Below are 16,942 nucleotides of genomic sequence, written 5' to 3'. Positions count from 1 at the left end.
CTGTGGCTGTTCATTTGGAAGTGTTATTCCCCTCTCAGCAGTGCAGTCAAAAAGGCCTTTAGTCTCCCTGGGGCCCATGAAGACTTCTGTGTGTTTCACTCGGCTGCTCTGTTGCCAGTCTGCCTGGGTAACAGTGCCCCCATTTGGTTAGTAGGATGTGCTGCAGGCCACACTTCTTTTCGACTGAGAACCCTGGTAGCCGTTGAACTCTGGTAAAGCGAGGAGTTAGTGTGCACTTTTTTCCCCCCCTCTTTCTCCAGCATTACAACAGTGCTTCTCCTGGGTTATGCAAACAAGTCATGAATATGCAGCAGACGAGAGAGGGGGTAGAAATTGCAGCCTCAAATGCATTCTCCCAAAGACTCCCTGGTATCCGTTTGCTAGACAGAAGCTGAAGCCGATACAGCAGCTATTGAGTATGCTTATGCATTCGCCGCGTGATGTGCTTTAGCTTTAAAGTAGTGGTGTGATATTTCAGCATTTACACTAACGCCACCATTTATATATCTGCCTGAAAGTTAGTACAAAGCTAAAGCAAGTTAATGAAAATAGATGAAAAGGAAAAAAAAAATGCTTCCATTGCCAGCGTGACAGATTGCGCGTGTAATCTATTAAAATCCAAAGTTTGATTTCTTCTGTTATCAGCAGAGTCGGGCTGGCAGCTCTTAACTCCTATTAAAGATTCTATTTGTCAGTAACAGCGCATTTATTCCCTTTAACTTAATTGAACGTTGTCATTCCGCTGCCTCAGATATACTTAGCCATAATGATGACAGCTTATGTCAGTGTAATTAATGATAATCTCAGTGTATTCTAGGCAGGCGGTCGTGTTGTGGCGCGTTTCAGACATGCAGTTCTGACTGTGCTGCTGCATGTGCTTCTTTTTTTCCTTCTTCTTCTACTGCAGGAGATCCCGTTCTACCACATCTGGAACGGTTCCCAGCGGTACCTGCACTGCACGTTCACTCTGGAGCGGCTCAGCCTCAGCACCTGCGAGCTCACCTGCCAGCTGTGTGTGTGGCAGGTGGAGGGGGAGGGACAGAGCTTTAGCCTGGACTTTAACATTGCCAAGGTAACGTTCGTTCTGCTCACTTAAAAGCTGCGGTTGATTATGCCGCAGCTACTATTTATCATTTTGGGTATTTGTAAAGGAGATGATTTTTCTGCTGAGCTCAGAAAACCTGTGTGGCTTTTTGTCCCCCCTTTCCAGGACACTCGAGCGTTGGACTCTGAGTTTCTGTTAATGGACAGTAACGCCACAGCTCTGGCGGGACCCAGCGCCTTTCAGATCCCGTACCTCATCAGGCAGAAGATCTGCAGCAGCCTGGACGCCCCCTGTCCCAACGGAGCCGACTGGAGAATGCTAGCACAAAGACTTAAACTCGAGAGGTAAAGATCAGCTTTACAATAACGCCTTATCTGATTGCTGATCTGATCGTTGTCAAGGCATGTCGGAGCCAGCGGCTTAGCTTTGAAAGCTCTGAAGAAATTCTGATGAGCCTTATTTATCCAAACCTCTTGGAAGTGAGGTTTCACAGCAGAGTTATGCACAATATGTGAATACAGCTCACTCAAAATAATGATAGTAAAGAGGTGTACTAATACAGATGTTGGCAGAAAAACAGTGAAATTTCAGTAATCAAGCACAATCGGTGTGGAGTGATTCACCTCAGCGGAGTGTTTTTCCTAAAGTTCAGGTAAACAGAGTAATGCTTTAGCAAGCTAATCCTCTTTTGACACAGCTAGTATTATAGGATTAATGCGGACTTGATGGATACAGCTATCATTTCTGCAAGAAAACATGACCCCCTTCTTCATTTCTCCCTCAGAAACAGGTAAGAAGCTTAAAGTCTGCAGCTAAACTTCTACCTGCTACATTCTGCTTAACAGCTGTAATTGGAAATGCAGGGAGGGGAGGGGGGGGGGATAAAGTTGGAATAGGTTTGGATCTGTGCCGACCACTTCGTTCTCACAGCTACTGTACTCTATCACCAAAGCACCTGTAACAAGAGCGTAGTCGGGCATTGATCTCTTATCCTCCAATTTAATTTCTACCTGGTAATGAAATCAAATAGGTACACTTAATTTGTCCAATCAACTTTTATTTACCCCAATTAATCACAAATTGAATTGATGCACTACAGGTTTAATTAGCAATGTTTTGCTCAACATAATCAATTCTCATTTAGACCTCAGGAAGGAACAACTGCTCCGTTGTTTGATCTGTCCTTAACAACGTGTTTTCCTCAAAAGGCTGCAGCTCCTTGGCATTCTGTCATGCTGCATTTCTGTGTTTGTTTCTGCGCGTGTAAAGTGTTCAGACCGAGCGGAACGGGACCAATCAATAAAACTTAAAATGCCAAGAACCTTTTATTTGATCTTTCTTTCCCAGGACGGTACGAGCGGCTGCGTCTGAGCCATACAAGATAAGCTCTTGTTTCACGCGGCGAGGTGAATAAGCAGGGTTGACACATTTGTTTCTTTTTTTTAAACTTTGATAATGAAACAGAGGTTCATTCCCAAAAGATTTTTTTTTTTTTGACCAACGCTCCTCTTTGTTGCGTTGTCCTGATGCAGAGCCAGAGCCGTTCACGTTCTATAAAATCCAATTGACTTAAAATAGCACGGTGACGATGTGTTCCCGGTGCTTGTGTCCTACCGCTGCACTCACGTGTTTATAACCTCCACATAATGCTTCACCAGACAAACAGAAACACACGAGGAAGTCTGACTCCGTCTGACCTTTCTCAAGGTGAAAAAGGCTCGGTGGCATTTTCCTGTCTCCCCTTTCCCCCCTCACCGAAACACCCACACGGCACGGTGATTCTTTGTGCTTTACATCGTTCTCCTTTTTAATGTCATGTGGGTTCTACATAAGAGTTAAAGCCCCGGACATTTGGAAAAACAGAGAAATGCCATTTAATCAAACAAGCATCTTCGGCTACCGCGGGGATAAGGTCCCACTCAACATCAAATATCTAGCTGACTCGGGCCACTGCTTTGTTGTCATTGATTGGGTTTGATCGTAAAGGTTCTGCTCCCAAAATAGAAAAGGTCACTTCCGACTTAACTGTGAAAGTCTATATAGGATTTACTATATGGGATTTTGGGGCCAATTTCAACATCAAATAAAGAGGGAATGAGGGTTGTGGAGTTAAGCTTCAAATGAGAATTGTTAGAGAGTCTGTACGTAACGGCAGTTTCGAGAGCTCCGACTGTTCTTGTAGCTTTTATCATTTTTTTACTTAGTGCGCCGACACTAGATATCAGGATGTAGCAATATAACCCACAATAAAACCTGACATTGACAGAGTTAGAAGAAGAGGCAGCACAATAAAATACCCGGTGAAAGGTTTTCCTGACACTCTTTAGGTGGAGAGAAAATGAGAGGCTCTGCTTTCTGATGTGTGCGCGTTGCTTGATTTAATTAATTTTCTGTGTTCTCTGCTCTCTCTCACCCCGCAGACACATGAGTTTCTTTGCATCCAAAGCAAGCCCAACCTCTGTGATCCTGGACCTATGGGAGGCGCAACATTTCCACAGCGGCAACATCAACCAGCTGGCCACGGTCATGGCCGACATCGGCAAACAGGAAGCCATGATATTCCTGGTCTCCGATGGCGAGTGCTAACCTAGAAAAGAGGGACAGACTGGTGCCGAGGAAAAGTACACAACGTGATACACTAATACGCATTCTTACACACATAAAAAAACAATAACTGCAGCGGGAATCGAAGAACAGAGCTGTCCCAGCGTTCCTTTTCTTCACTTTAGAAGATAAGAAAGTGTTTATGTAGGATTGAGTCCCTATTTCCCATGAAACACAGTAAAAATCTTTAAATGACAGACCAAATGAGGAACAAGGGGGTAGAGTTTGGGTGTGTGTGTGTTTGGGGAAAACGTATTCACAGACTCAGTAGAGAAAGTACCTTTTATTTCCCATCAAAGACCCAAGTTAAATTAGTCCATACCCTAGTTCTGCTGCAAAGGTAACATCAAATTAACTCTTCTAAACAGGCCGCGTACGGCTTAACAAGGAGCAATATGCAAATGTAACGCTATTAGTAATGGCCAATATTGCAAATTCAGTCGTTAATTTTTGAACTTGGATTCAAAAACCGTGTGTTTTTAAACAGTCAGTTAAAAGGAAGGTGGCAAAAAAGGGTGCAGGTCATTTCAGGTTAAAGAGAACCAGCAACATATGCAATTGGCAGGTTCGTCACATGACATCAACTCAGAAGATTAGCCCACTTTTTTTTTTTTCCTTTACCTTTTTTATTTTATTTTAAAGCAACCTAGTGAGACTGTGTGCGTGTGTGAGTCACATAATCTGTTTAACACACAGACGGCTTGTAGCAGATTCTGGACTTGCTGGTTTAAAAACAGATTGTGTGTCTGAGCCCCCCAAAAACCCATCTCATGTAGTTTGTGTGTGCGTTTGTGTGTGTTGTAGTCCAGCCGGTATCACTATTGTGAATCTAACATCTTGATCCAGTGAGACGCTTTGGAGCTTTTCCTCCTTTTAAATCGATATATGTGAGGTTTGAGTTCTCTGGATCCCTTTTTTTTTTTTTTTTTTTTTTGAAGTGATTAATATCTTGACTTAAAGTCATATTTTAAAGGAAATTTCTATTTAAAGCCTTCTGATTTTGATCCATAAGGTTTCCACATTTTATATTACCCCAATCGTTCATCGTGGCGTTTCTCTGTTTTAAATTCCACAGCTTAATGAAGAGGCCATAGGGCCGAGAGGCACGCCGACTGCACGTGTGCAAACGCTGAATGTCGTCAAAGCTCATTTCTAAAATGACATTTTCCTCTTGATTACATTGATTTTTGTAGTCTAAAAACATGGCCCGAAGGGTTATTATTCCATATGAATTATGTAGAGCACTTTCCCTCAGAAAAATCTGACAACAAATTCTTCAAAATCATCACAAGATTACTCATGTTGAAAGGGTAATTGTGCAGCTTTGTTTGTATTATTCATAAAGCAATGTTGGTGGGAATTCTGCATTTGCTGTGTGGCAAACAGTATTTCCACATCAGAGAGAAGCCCATCTCTCAGATAAAATAAAGAGCAGCTTTTTCTTAATGTCACCCCCTCTGCTCACAAATAGATGCTTTGAAAGGAATTTTTTTTTGGCTATCTGTATCCAGACAGCAACAATTATCCAATAGATTCATGCAAAAATCCATAAACTGCAGCGGCGCATTTGCATTCTGTCGTATTTCACTAACAGTATTTTTCTTTTTCTCGTAACGAATCTGTCAAACAAACACAAAAATTTCTCGTTTAGCAATTTTCCTTCGGTGAGGTGTGAGCAGTCCCAAACTAGCCATAGGTTCTCTCTATGTCTGCCTCAGGGTTGCATGTGAAGTTGTCTGTTCAAAGCTATAATGAAAACCCCGCCCCTTTTCATTCAAACAGCGAGGACGGCCCAATCCTGCGGGCTCGAATGGTTTTTAACCTTTAAGATGAAATGATTGTCAGATTTTTTGGAATGTACATTAGTTTCCTTGTAGCAGGCAGAAAGTTTGACTTTCTTTTTATACCGTCGCCCATCGCCTTGCTCGTTTAACCCATCTCGTTAAACCACATCTCCCCTCAGAGTCCCGTTACCAGTTTATATAAAGATGCCGTGAAAATGATCAGAAACTCAAAATCTTTTCACGTTGAATCAGATCGCCGTGCATAATTTGTAAATACTTTTCTATACCAGCCGTGTGCTGTCACTTTGCATACTGTATATCAGCAGAATTGTTAACCAAAGTTTTCTGAATATCATTTCGAGGGCCACCGCATCCTCACGCTGTGTCCACGAATCCACTGTTTTCTAGAGTAGTTGTCTCTTTCATTGTCTTTCCTTTTTCCCTCATTTTAAGGCATCTCAATGCAGTTTGTTTACGCAGTACTCTGTGTCACCTTATCACTTTGTAAACAAATGTAAATTATATTTTAATATGAAGCCAAAAAAGACACTTAACTGGCGCAGCATTTGTCAAGTCTAAAACCGTGACGTGTTTGCCTATATACTGTTGTTTGGCGATCTAGCAGACTATTTGCAGTGTTAAGGGTTTCGAGACTGTTTCACAGGAAAGCTTTCTGTCGACGTTTTGTTCGTCCTTAACTCTGCGCACCTGATGATTTCTGTAACTAAGCATTTAAAAATCCAAGGTGGAAACTGTCACTTGTGCTTAACGAGTCACCGCGCGGGCTGCGTGGCTAATTGGAGAGTGAGGGCGTCGGTTAGGCACGTTTAGATGAGCCACGGCAGCTGTACAGTCAGAGCGCATGTGTGTGTTTCTTCATCCCCCTCCGTCATCGTCTTGGATATGTTGCCTAAGCACATTTCAGTAATGTAATTCACCAGCCGCCAGGATGTTGAGCATCTTATCTTCACATCTAGCTCATCCGACAAATCTAACAATTCTGCTATGACTCAGTGTGTGCACGATGAATACAGTTTGAGAGAAAACCCAGGCCTGATAATTCTGTGTAAGTATGTGTCAGTAACATACAAGCTTTGTTCAAGGGTTTATACTGTCAGTTCACCCCTGTGTTATGGGGAGAAATGTAACATCTCAGCACTGTACTTTTTGTGTCACTCATTACTATTCAGTGTCAAGGATGTATTTGAGTGTGTGTGTGAGAGAGATTGGGTGTGTGCATACCTCCCCGTCACTCTTACTAAACTGTTTTCTTTTTGAAGTAAGAACAATAGCCTTCTGTACTTGTGAATGGTTTTTTCTCTTTAGTTCCTTGATTCAATGTTCCTTGCCTTTCTGCAAGTCAAAAATGCTGTATTTATTACATGCCACAGCGCTTATGCAATTGTATAATCCTCCTTTATGTTCCTTTGTTTTTAACCTTTTTTTGTGTTCCCTATCGTTAATGTAAATTGTTGTCGAAACTTTTGTGGCGATGGAAAAACTTCTGCTAAGGGAGATTTTCTGTACTTTTTTGGACAATGATATGGATTTGTGGGTAGAATTTTGGAAATTCGTTTCTAAGTGCTTTCAAGTATTTACTTGGCCTTATGTATATATATATCTATCTATGACATTTCAGAAAGGTATGTATAGTAATTCAATCCGAAAATTGTTGTAAATAAATTATATATTGTTAAATCAAGGCCTGGATCTTTTACTTGAAGAGTTGGATCTTTTATGAAATGCGTCTGTTGTTCTTCTTGCCATGGGATTAAATGCAAAGCTTTTTGGCTGATTAACCTGGAGCCTTTCCTGCTACGGTGAAGGGATCCAGTGGTTCTGTGTGGGAAATTTTGCTGTCATAGTTTGGATCATCTTGTCCCCTGAGATGGAAATGTCAATGTCAATCACTACTGAGTCATCATTTTTACCTTATGATGAAACATTTCTGTCCTGATGGTCTCTTCCAGGATGACTGTGCTCCCACTCATAGCACACAAGGGCTCACTGAATAGTATGACTCATTGAGTAGGACCTTCGTACATCACCTTTTTATTAAACTTACTCCGGAGCTTGTCATCGGAGGAAAGGGTACGCTGAGGGCAGGTCGCCAGTCTATTGCATAGCTAACACAGATGACTATTCCCACCTAAGGTCAAATAAGCTAACAAGCATGGCTTTAGACTGTGGAAGGAAACTGGAGTAGCTGGAGAAAATCCTTATGTTGTGAAATGGTGCTGATTTTACTAGATTTGAGAAATACCCTCCTTATAGCTCATAACACTGAAAGTTCAAACAAAATAAGTAGAAAACAGAACTATAATGACTCTGTTCAAAAGCCAAGAGTTTCAGAGCAAATAAGTTATTTGCCCTACAAAAATTTATTCAGTTTATTTTCAATCTGTATATTTCCCCCTGGTTATCTACACCCCACCAGCAATAATCCTATGTCTTCCAGTTTGAGGAACCACTGGTCTACTGCCTCATCCTGCATTGAAGTTGAGCCAGAAAAGCTGATTAAAATATTCAAACTAAAATGTTTCGTAGACTGAACTTGCTCACTTGATCAAAGATACATTTTTGGCACATGTCATAATCAATGCATGGTTCAGACAAAGAAGCAGGTTTTACAGCTTGGCATCCATTTTTAAAAACACCTCTGGGCACGTAGCTGGGGATTTACTTTAAAGCTGTATCTAAACTCACTAATTTCTGTGGTGACCAGGATATAAACAAACAGAATCACCAATTGAATCTGATGGAAAAAAATATATATTGCAAGGGAAATCTTTTTCCCTGACAGATTTTGCTGTAAAATGTCAGGACGCTGTTAGAGGATTCCTCTCTAAATGGTAATGGTCCAAAATGGGGTCTCAAACTCCAGTCCTTGAGCTTCTATTTGTCCCTGTTCCAACACACCTGAGTAAAATCAGTAGGTCATTAGTAAGACTCTAGAACTTGACTGCATGCTGAGGTGGCAGCCCCTAACTCAACTCAAGTAAATTTAAATAAGGGTTTTGAAAAAAAGTACTTCTAAAAGTACATTTTTTGCACCATGTTCACTCACTCATGAGCTGCTGTAACATGAATCAAATGGCTGAAATGGCACCTCAGCATGCAGTTTCATAGTCTTGTGAATGACCTAATTGTATTCAGGTGTGTTGCAACAGGCACACAAGGAAAAGTTTCAGGACACCGGCCCTCGAGGACTGGAGTTTGAGACCACTGGTCTTAGAAAATAAAAAAATTAATTAAGTGTGCAACATTTCATGAACTGTAAAACCTCTGATCATCTCAGGACCCTCATCTTGCATCTCCATGACACATAACCATTGAGCTAAAGTCTGTAACAATTAGCCTAGCTTAAGGTACAAATGGCTAGCTTAGCGCTCTCCAATGGTTAAAGATTAAAAGAAGATAATACGCTTTGGAGTTGCAGATATGCCTCATTATACCAAGGAGTGTTTAAAAACAACAAGAAACATTCATTTGTGAGCTTCACCTTTGGCGTCAGTTTTTTGTTTTTTAAACTCTGGACTGCAGGCTAGCTGCTGACCCACTGCTACCACTGCTGATGCTAAGCTTTTAAGAGGAGCTTCTCACCCAAACAAAATGTAGCTATTCCAGCAAGAATGATGTTTTAAGCACCTGGCTACCTACCAGTTAAGATAAAATGCCACTTATTTCAGTATCACTTCGTTGATTATATTTATAGGAGCATACAAAGGCTTCAGCAGGGTTTTGGAAAAAAAGAGCAAAGATGGCAATTGACAATTTTAAAAATTGTTACAGATGGGAGTGTTTCCAAGAGAAACAAAATGACCTGGCACATGGAATTACTAAATAATTTTATTTGAAACTTTCAGCTGCAATAAAAACAACACTTACAGGCCACTTTTGAAGCAATATAAATACAGATTCAGTGACTTGAAAGTACTCTAAGGAAGAATATCACAGTGACATGGGGAACACTTAAAGACTTATTTTGTCTCATTTAAAAAAAAAAAGTCAAATCAAAGGGAAAGTTAAAAATCAATCTCCATCACCCGCGTGTATGATGATTAAAAATGGGTTAATTACTACATCATTCTAAATGACTCTTCAAGCTGGAGTATGCGCTCTGACTTGCCAGAGTCAAAGTAATAAGTAGTTAGTGATTCTGTGGAGGAGATCCAGTCAAGCAGAAATGGACACCTCCTTTTCTGCTTGACTGGCCCCCCATTACATTAAAGGGTGCTGCAGTGAGAGCCGATGAGTGGGCTGGGGTCCTGTATGGGGCCAGAACTTCACTACACTTAGTGCAAGAGAATTGCTTGATCATTACTGCAATATGAGAGATTATTAGAGGCTCAATGACTCCTTCAAGTTGGTGACTTGAATTAACAAGGACGAGGAGAACAGAGGCAGGAGATTACTCCGCTAACAACTACAAATCGACGTGACCTGCGGTGACATTTTTTTCATGACCTAAAAACAACTTGGAAGTCAAAAAGTTACCGATGGCGTGACATAATTCCTCGACTCCTTCCAGTTATGCAACACAGCATTTGGCATTAGAGGCAGTGCCATCAGAAGTCTCCTAACAGCAGAGTAAAGTGACGGTACGTGCAGCCAGCATTAAGCCTCGAGAACAAAAAGTCTGCAGCACAGAGAGAAAGGACTTAGTTTAACAAGGTGTGTGGCAAGAAGGGATGTGGTGCGTCTACGGAAGTGTCAGGGGGTAAAGAGAAGGGAGAGAGCAGTGCTCCTTCTTCTGAAGATGTGCCTCGCTCTCTCACACTGGAGCAAAAGCATGGCCTTTGCACAGGGGCTTATCCTTCTTCGAGTAGAACGTCTTCCCCTCCAGGTTGATTTGGCAGAGCTTTAAAGATGAAAGGAGACACACAAAGTGAGAGAGACGGATTGGGAAACGAGGGCAGAGTAGATATCAGACTTCAACACTGCTGATGTGAATTTACAGTTTCTAGTGGCCAGAGCAAGCTTTACTTGACTGCATTTGCTTTCAGTTTTCTTCACAGAATGAGAGAGATATAGAGAGTGATAGACTGCAGGTGACAGGCTGAGAGAGAGAGAAAGCTTGAGGTCCAGACATGGAGGCAAATTTTTTTCTCCAGGTACCATTGTACTGGGACAGCTGCGAGATACGGGGGCAAAGAGAGCCCACAAGGAGCTATATCCATCAAAATGACTTACAGCACAGACGAAGCACGTATCGTGCCAGCTGTAGCCCAAGGCCTCCAGAAACCGATCCCCGGCATCAATCTTGAAGTCACAGCCATGGCATTTGGTGCCAAACATCTTCTCATAGTCTGGAGAGGAGGGGGAGGAGGGGTGGCGAGCAGAAGAAATGTAAGATAAGGTGAATATAAGATTACATTTTTAACTCAAAAGAGCTTTTATCGTTGCCCGCATCAGGCCAAGGAATCGCCCCGGCCTCCGCAATCGCCGTTTGTAAACATCGCTTAACCTTTACGGGATCCGTAGAGACTGAAATCCTTTTCCACATCTTTCATCTTTAAAAGAAGAAGTGGAGGCTGTTTGCCGCTCCGAGATGAGCAATCCTCACTACACGCTACACGCAACCACTTAAGGGACTGAACGGTGTAAAATAAAGACGTATAGAGCTGCTTTGATGCCAAATGCCGGCTCCTCTTCTTATTGGCCATTTGATATCTATACTGTTTGTGTTATTGTGTCCACCCACTGTACATTAGTGCCTTTCCAGAGTGTAGGGGTGGGATTAGGATGAGGTGGAAATTGCTCCAGATACTTGACTGGATTTGCCAGTCTCTTTCAGCACAAGGACTCGGGGGGGGGGGGGGGGGGGGGGGGGGTGTCAGGTTATAATGCTGCTTCTCAAGAGTGAGTGGGTGAGAGCTGTACAATCCCTGAAAGATGCTGAGGCAGCAGAATGTTTATCAGAGCTGAAGGCATTATTCAGAATATGAGTACCCAGGTTCTGGCTTCGCCTCTGATAAAGCCGCAATCCACGTCAGATGCCCCGCTAACTCATTTATATCATAATAGAAGAGCACGCACCATTCATAAAACCCAATAGAGGTATGTATGAAGTAAACTGGAGCTAAATAGATTACAGCAGATGAAAACATCACACTTTATGATTGACTGCGGCATGTGCCAGGAGACTCTCGATGTAGGTTTCTGCCAAACCCCACAGCAATACTACAATGTTTGACAAAACGTGTCAGAAATAGTTTGATTTTTACAAAGAAAATAATCACAATTATTTCAGATAGACTGGAGAGGATGCACTGTAGAGAGGAAACAATTTTATCACAAAATGCACGCTACACCCGATTCATGCACTGGCTGAATTTAAAGATTTTGTACCCCGACGTCTATGACGTGGGCCGAGCTGTAGCATCCATTTAAAACGTGCTTCGTGGGTGTCAGCCTGCTCTGTCTCATCTGTGGACTTGAGGCCAGTGCAGATTTATAATCGGGCTCGATCCACGTGTGAAGTCGCGGGGCGTCTTACATGACTCGAGATGTTCTCAGTCGGCGCTGGAACTAATTGATCTGCACACTCGGATTTTCAGCACGCTCAGGCAAATGCTATCTGGCTTGGACTCGAGTTTAGAATTAAACTTTTTATTAAAGCACAGGTTTCTGTGGGTGCTTCCATCTGCTACTGTCATTGTTGCAGTTATTAGTAGTAGTAGCAACTATTCCTTAGAACGACATAAATGCGACTGCTTTTATTTCCAGCAGAGGATTTTTCACCATGGTGACGCCTTTATGTTTTGTGAAGCCTTCAGTGTTGTATTGTTTGAATGAATGAACAGAGTCCTTGAGAGAAAACACAGTCGAACTACACATTTGGTCATGACTGAGGTCTTTATTATAAGTAAACTATCCTTTTCTCACCAGACACGCAAGTCTGGAACCAAACTGTCCTAAAGAGTGATGAAATCGTAAAAGAAAGGCGGACATTTACCATCTTTTGGAGCACAGTTGAAGCACAGACTGCATGTTATGGTTTTTGGATCAGACTCAAACTCAGGATACTGCACGCTCGTATGGTAGCGACTTGTTAATGGTGAAATAGTGATGCCCTAAAGCTTGCCCTGCTTTATCGTCTATTTTACTCTAAATGGAACCATAATTTACAAAGTGAACACTGAGCTGTATTAAATAAGACTTGAAACTAGCAATTCAGAAGAAAAACTCATTAGGAAAGTGGTTACAGAGCTCATTAATCAAGACAGAAGTACACTCATTTTTTTCCATGCACTTCTACAGAAACTGACTTCTTTGTCAAGCTGAGAGACGTCGCCCCCTGCTGGCCTATAGGGGAAATGGATGTGTAAAATCACACTAGCTTCAATTGGAATTCAGCTTTTTATACTAGGTGTGAGTTCACCCCATATTTTACACAACAGAGGACATCATAGCCATCACTACCAATCAGAATAGTTGTATGTATCCTCCCCTGGCCCTTGGAAGACAATCGACTGTGTCACAGCATTGGTGTTGTTTCATGTAGGATGTGAAGCAGTAGCATCAGTTTGTGAATGTGGCTCCAAAAAAAGCCGTTTCGGTCTTTGTTTTTTGTACCTTCTCCAACTCTTACACAATAACCATTTGCATTTAGATTGCTCAGGTATGCAATATAGGAAGTATAGTACGTCTGGACTGCAATGGTTCAGTTACTCACCTCTCTCACAGTAGGGTTCACCCTCCTCCATGTAAAAGGCTTGATTCCTGATAGGATTCTTGCAGGCTGCACACTTGAAACACTGAACATGGTAAGTCATCTTCAGTGCATGCATGATTTCCTGATGGGGGGGGGGGGGGGGGGAAGAAAAAGGTTAACTTTTTTTAAAAACTTTGAAACGGCTGTTTTGATTTTGCTGGATACGACAGAAGCTCGTACCCCTATGATCTTCTTTTTGCACTTGGCACAGTTCGGAGCGTATCGGTTATCGTGGCACTTGGTACAATAGACGGCTCCCCTTTCTTCAAAGAAGCCCCCCTCCTCCAGGACCGCCTTACACTGCGAGCATGTAAACTCTTCCGGGTGCCAAGACCGTCCCAGTGCCACCAGGTACCGTCCCCTGGAGAAAAGAAAAAAAAAAAAAAAAAAAAAAGACTTAGTAACATAAATAGGGGTTTTGTTTTTTTAAATATAAATTGGCTAAATAATCCAAAGCTTCAACAGAGGACTGAAAAAAGATCCAAAGGCACTCAGCAAAAATACACTAGACTGTGTGAAATGTGAGCAAACGCTGAAAACAAATTTTAGGTTTTCCAGAATTTGAATCTTCACTCAAAAATTAATGAATAAAAGCTCTTTGTTTGCAATGGTGACCAGAATATCAACCAGAGTTTCTTTGTTATTCTGAGTGATAACAAGATGTCTCCACACTCTGTGAAATATGCTGACTGGCTTAATTTGCTGCAGACAGGCAGTGTGTCGCGAATATTAAGAGTCTTAAATTGTCATCTCTAACAGGAGCCTCCAAGGAGCAAACACAGAGAGCCTCGCTCGAGTTAAAAAGAATCTGTACCTGTAAGAATTCCTTTACACGTATTTAGTCAATTTGAGAAGTTAATTAAAGATTTTTTGTGGAATAACAAGAAGCCAAGAGTGAATATAAAGAAAATGTGGGCCTCTAAAGACATTGGGGGAATGGCCCTCCCAAATGTGAAGTTGTGTAATTTAGCTTTTGAAATGTCAAGACTGGCCAAGCACTGGACAGGTTCGGACTCTGAGCTGAGCTGGATGAAGATCGAACAGGAACTAGTGAGCCCTTTTACACCCTTGGATGTTCTCTCACAGGGCTCAGCAATTAATGGACAAGACTTTCATAATAACCCAGTGCTTGGGTATTCTAAAGCTGTCTGGGTAGAGGTGCACAAGATGTGTGGAGCATCTCATTTAAGACAACCTTATACCTCGCTATGGAACAACACTGCTGTACAGATTGGGCGAAAAACAGTGTTCTGGAAGGAATGGCTTGTCAAAGGCATACACAGGATAAGTGATCTTTACTCAGGGGCAGTGTTTATGTCATTCGCTGAAATAACCCAAAAATATGGTTTGATAAGAGAAAATAATTTTTGGAAATATTTACAAATAAGGGATTGTATTACCAAAGGAAAATTTACTCAAAGCTCAAATATGGTGGTGGAGTTTTTAGAATTGTCCAGTACAGCACATAGAGCAGCTGTTTTCTATAAACTGTTTAACAATCCAAAAAAAGAGATATGTGAAAACTTGAGGATTATATGGCAGACAGATCTGAGTTGTGCAATTTCTAAAGAAGACTGGTGTAGAATCTTGTCATTCTCTGATAAATATATAAGAGAGGCCAGGGGTAAATTTACTCAGTATAAATTAATACACAGATGGTACTTCACTCCGTCCAAACTTTATAGAATGGGAATCAGTCCCAGTAATATATGCTGGAAATGTAGTTCAGATCCAGGGACATTTATGCATGCTATTTGGGAATGTGGGAAAGTTTATCCCTTTTGGCAAAAAGTATTGGACAAAATAGGAAGGTGGATTGGTTTGATGATACCCTTGTCACCAAGACTGTGCTTATTAGGGGATCGGTCGGTGTTACCTGGGGTTTCAAAATATGACTTTGTGGTTATAAAGGTGGGGGTGATCGCAGCGGCTCGAGTTATTCTCAGTGTATGGAAGGAACCATCTCCTCCAGAATATAATAGGTGGGAAGAAAATATGCTGAAAATGGTGTCGTATGAAAAATTCTTGGCTAGGATTAATGATGATAGGGAGGGTTTTGACAAATCATGGGGATGCGTTTTTGGCTGAGATGGTTGGAATTTATTTGGTCAGGGCAATTATCTTTAGTTAAATTTTATGCTTGCTGCATTGTATGTTTGTGTAGGCACTCAGTAATGGAATAACTTAAGAATTTGATTTTATTGTCCTTTTTTTTTTGCGGGTATACCGATAGTAAGTATTGAAAATAGACCCAAAATACAAAGGTGAATTAACCATGGGATTGGAAGCTGTCTTTTCTTTTCTTGTTTCTTTTCTGTTGTTTTGTTTATGTTTTCATGTTGTTAAATGTTAAAAACTACGGAGCCCCGCAGGGGACATGGGAGAAAAAAAAATTAGGGAGAAAAAAAAAAATTAAGACGGACTTTTGCGAGATCTCGCAAAACAAACTCGGGATCTCGCAAAACTCCAACAATGGCGGCAGCTACTTAGTTGTTACTCTTTCTGGGTCACAAAATACACTTTTAAGATATTTTGAGGCGTGAATGTAGTTGTGTAAACGTCAGATACCTGCTCGGTTTACAAGACATCACATATTTGCAAAAGTGCTCCGACGTTTTTGGAGATCTGACACCCACTAGCTCGAAGCTAACGGGAGGTCGAGACCTACTACAGCCGGGAGGAACACCGCTTTCCCGGCACATCGTGCCTCGACCTCCCGGTCGGCTTCGAGCTGGCGGCCACTAGCTCGAAGCTAACGGGAGGTCGAGACCTACTACAGCCGGGAGGAACACCGCTTTCCCGGCACATCGTGCCTCGACCTCCCGGTCGGCTTCGAGCTGGCGGCCTCCGAAGAATGCGGCTAAAACTTTTGCGAGATCTCGCAAAAGTCAGTCTTAATTTTTTTTCTCCCATGTCCCCTGCGGGGCTCCGTAAAAAACAAATAAAGACTTCAATTACAAAAAAAAAAAAAAAAGAATCAGCCTGTGTGTAGCAGCGGTGCAGCCTCACCTGATGATTTTGTTGCAGGCACCACATATGGGGGTCCTCCCGCTGTCTTCCGGCGCCTGCTGTGCAGCCTGCAGGATGGAACTGCGGCTCTGCATAGGCGTGGGCTGGGCTGGCTTCTGGTGCTGGGTCACGACGGTGCTGACCTTGTCTGGGTGAAAGCGGTCGGCAAAATTGGGGTCCGAGACCCACGGCGGTCGGCAGGAAGGAGCAGAACTCTTTGGTGCGGCGGCGGCACTTGTCGATTCTGCACACCACAAAAATCCCATAACAATCCACCCTTCAAACAGATGTCTGTGGTGACAACTTTGAGTGTCGCGTTGTTGCTGCTGTATTGACACTTAAGACTTAGAATCGATTAGCGCAGCCTCTCCCGGAGGCTGCTGGGGCTCTTTTTAACGCATCAACAGGAGAAGAAACTCACCATCTGGTTTATTTGCTGCTTGGGCCTTGGCAGGTGAGGGAGTTGGCTCAAGGCTGTGGGGAGAAAATGACTAATTAGAAAAGGTAGACATGCGCGCACACACACACACACCTACTATAGTTACTTCTCAATGGATGCCATGTTTGGATATCTCCTGCCATGGCTAAGCTGTCACCATTATGCTGTGCCACGGATTACCTTGTGTGTGAATGATTCCAAGCATCATTATTAATATTAATTGGGATTAACAGGGTAGCGTGGTGCCCCCACCTGTTGTGATCACACATTCTGATTCAGTGTATTAGATTTAACTGAAAGCAGCACAATAATTGAAATTTCACCAGTATCAAAGAGCAACAGTG

The 16,942-nt window shown here is 42.2% G+C and overlaps 2 protein-coding genes across 6 annotated transcripts in view; one reads left to right on the top strand and one right to left on the bottom strand.

The window, feature by feature from the left end:
• unc5a (unc-5 netrin receptor A) overlaps positions 1-7,135 on the top strand; it is a 153,846-nt gene extending 146,711 nt beyond the window's left edge. For all 3 annotated transcript variants that reach the window (XM_086310347.1, XM_086310343.1, XM_086310335.1), the window contains 3 exons: positions 908-1,072; positions 1,211-1,389; positions 3,466-7,135. In XM_086310347.1, the coding sequence (XP_086166473.1) occupies positions 908-1,072; positions 1,211-1,389; positions 3,466-3,631 (510 nt within the window). In that variant the 3' untranslated portion in view covers positions 3,632-7,135. The remainder of the gene's footprint in view (positions 1-907; positions 1,073-1,210; positions 1,390-3,465) is intronic.
• Positions 7,136-9,264: 2,129 nt separating this feature from the next.
• The window catches only part of pdlim7 (PDZ and LIM domain 7), a 34,421-nt gene continuing 26,743 nt past the window's right edge, over positions 9,265-16,942 (bottom strand). For all 3 annotated transcript variants that reach the window (XM_086310298.1, XM_086310307.1, XM_086310314.1), the window contains exons 6-11: positions 16,581-16,633; positions 16,160-16,403; positions 13,331-13,511; positions 13,112-13,232; positions 10,627-10,742; positions 9,265-10,294 (exon numbers count right to left, since the gene is read on the bottom strand). In XM_086310298.1, coding sequence (XP_086166424.1) covers positions 10,208-10,294; positions 10,627-10,742; positions 13,112-13,232; positions 13,331-13,511; positions 16,160-16,403; positions 16,581-16,633 — 802 coding nt within the window. In that variant the 3' untranslated portion in view covers positions 9,265-10,207. The remainder of the gene's footprint in view (positions 10,295-10,626; positions 10,743-13,111; positions 13,233-13,330; positions 13,512-16,159; positions 16,404-16,580; positions 16,634-16,942) is intronic.

Source organism: Aulonocara sp. 'chitande type north' Nkhata Bay, linkage group LG2, assembly GCF_057382095.1.
Source record: "Aulonocara sp. 'chitande type north' Nkhata Bay isolate Kocher_YH1m ecotype deep benthic linkage group LG2, A_spYH_male_GT1.1, whole genome shotgun sequence".
In the NCBI taxonomy this organism is placed as follows: Eukaryota; Metazoa; Chordata; class Actinopteri; order Cichliformes; family Cichlidae; genus Aulonocara; species Aulonocara sp. 'chitande type north' Nkhata Bay.
This window is presented reverse-complemented; position numbering and strand designations above follow the sequence as displayed.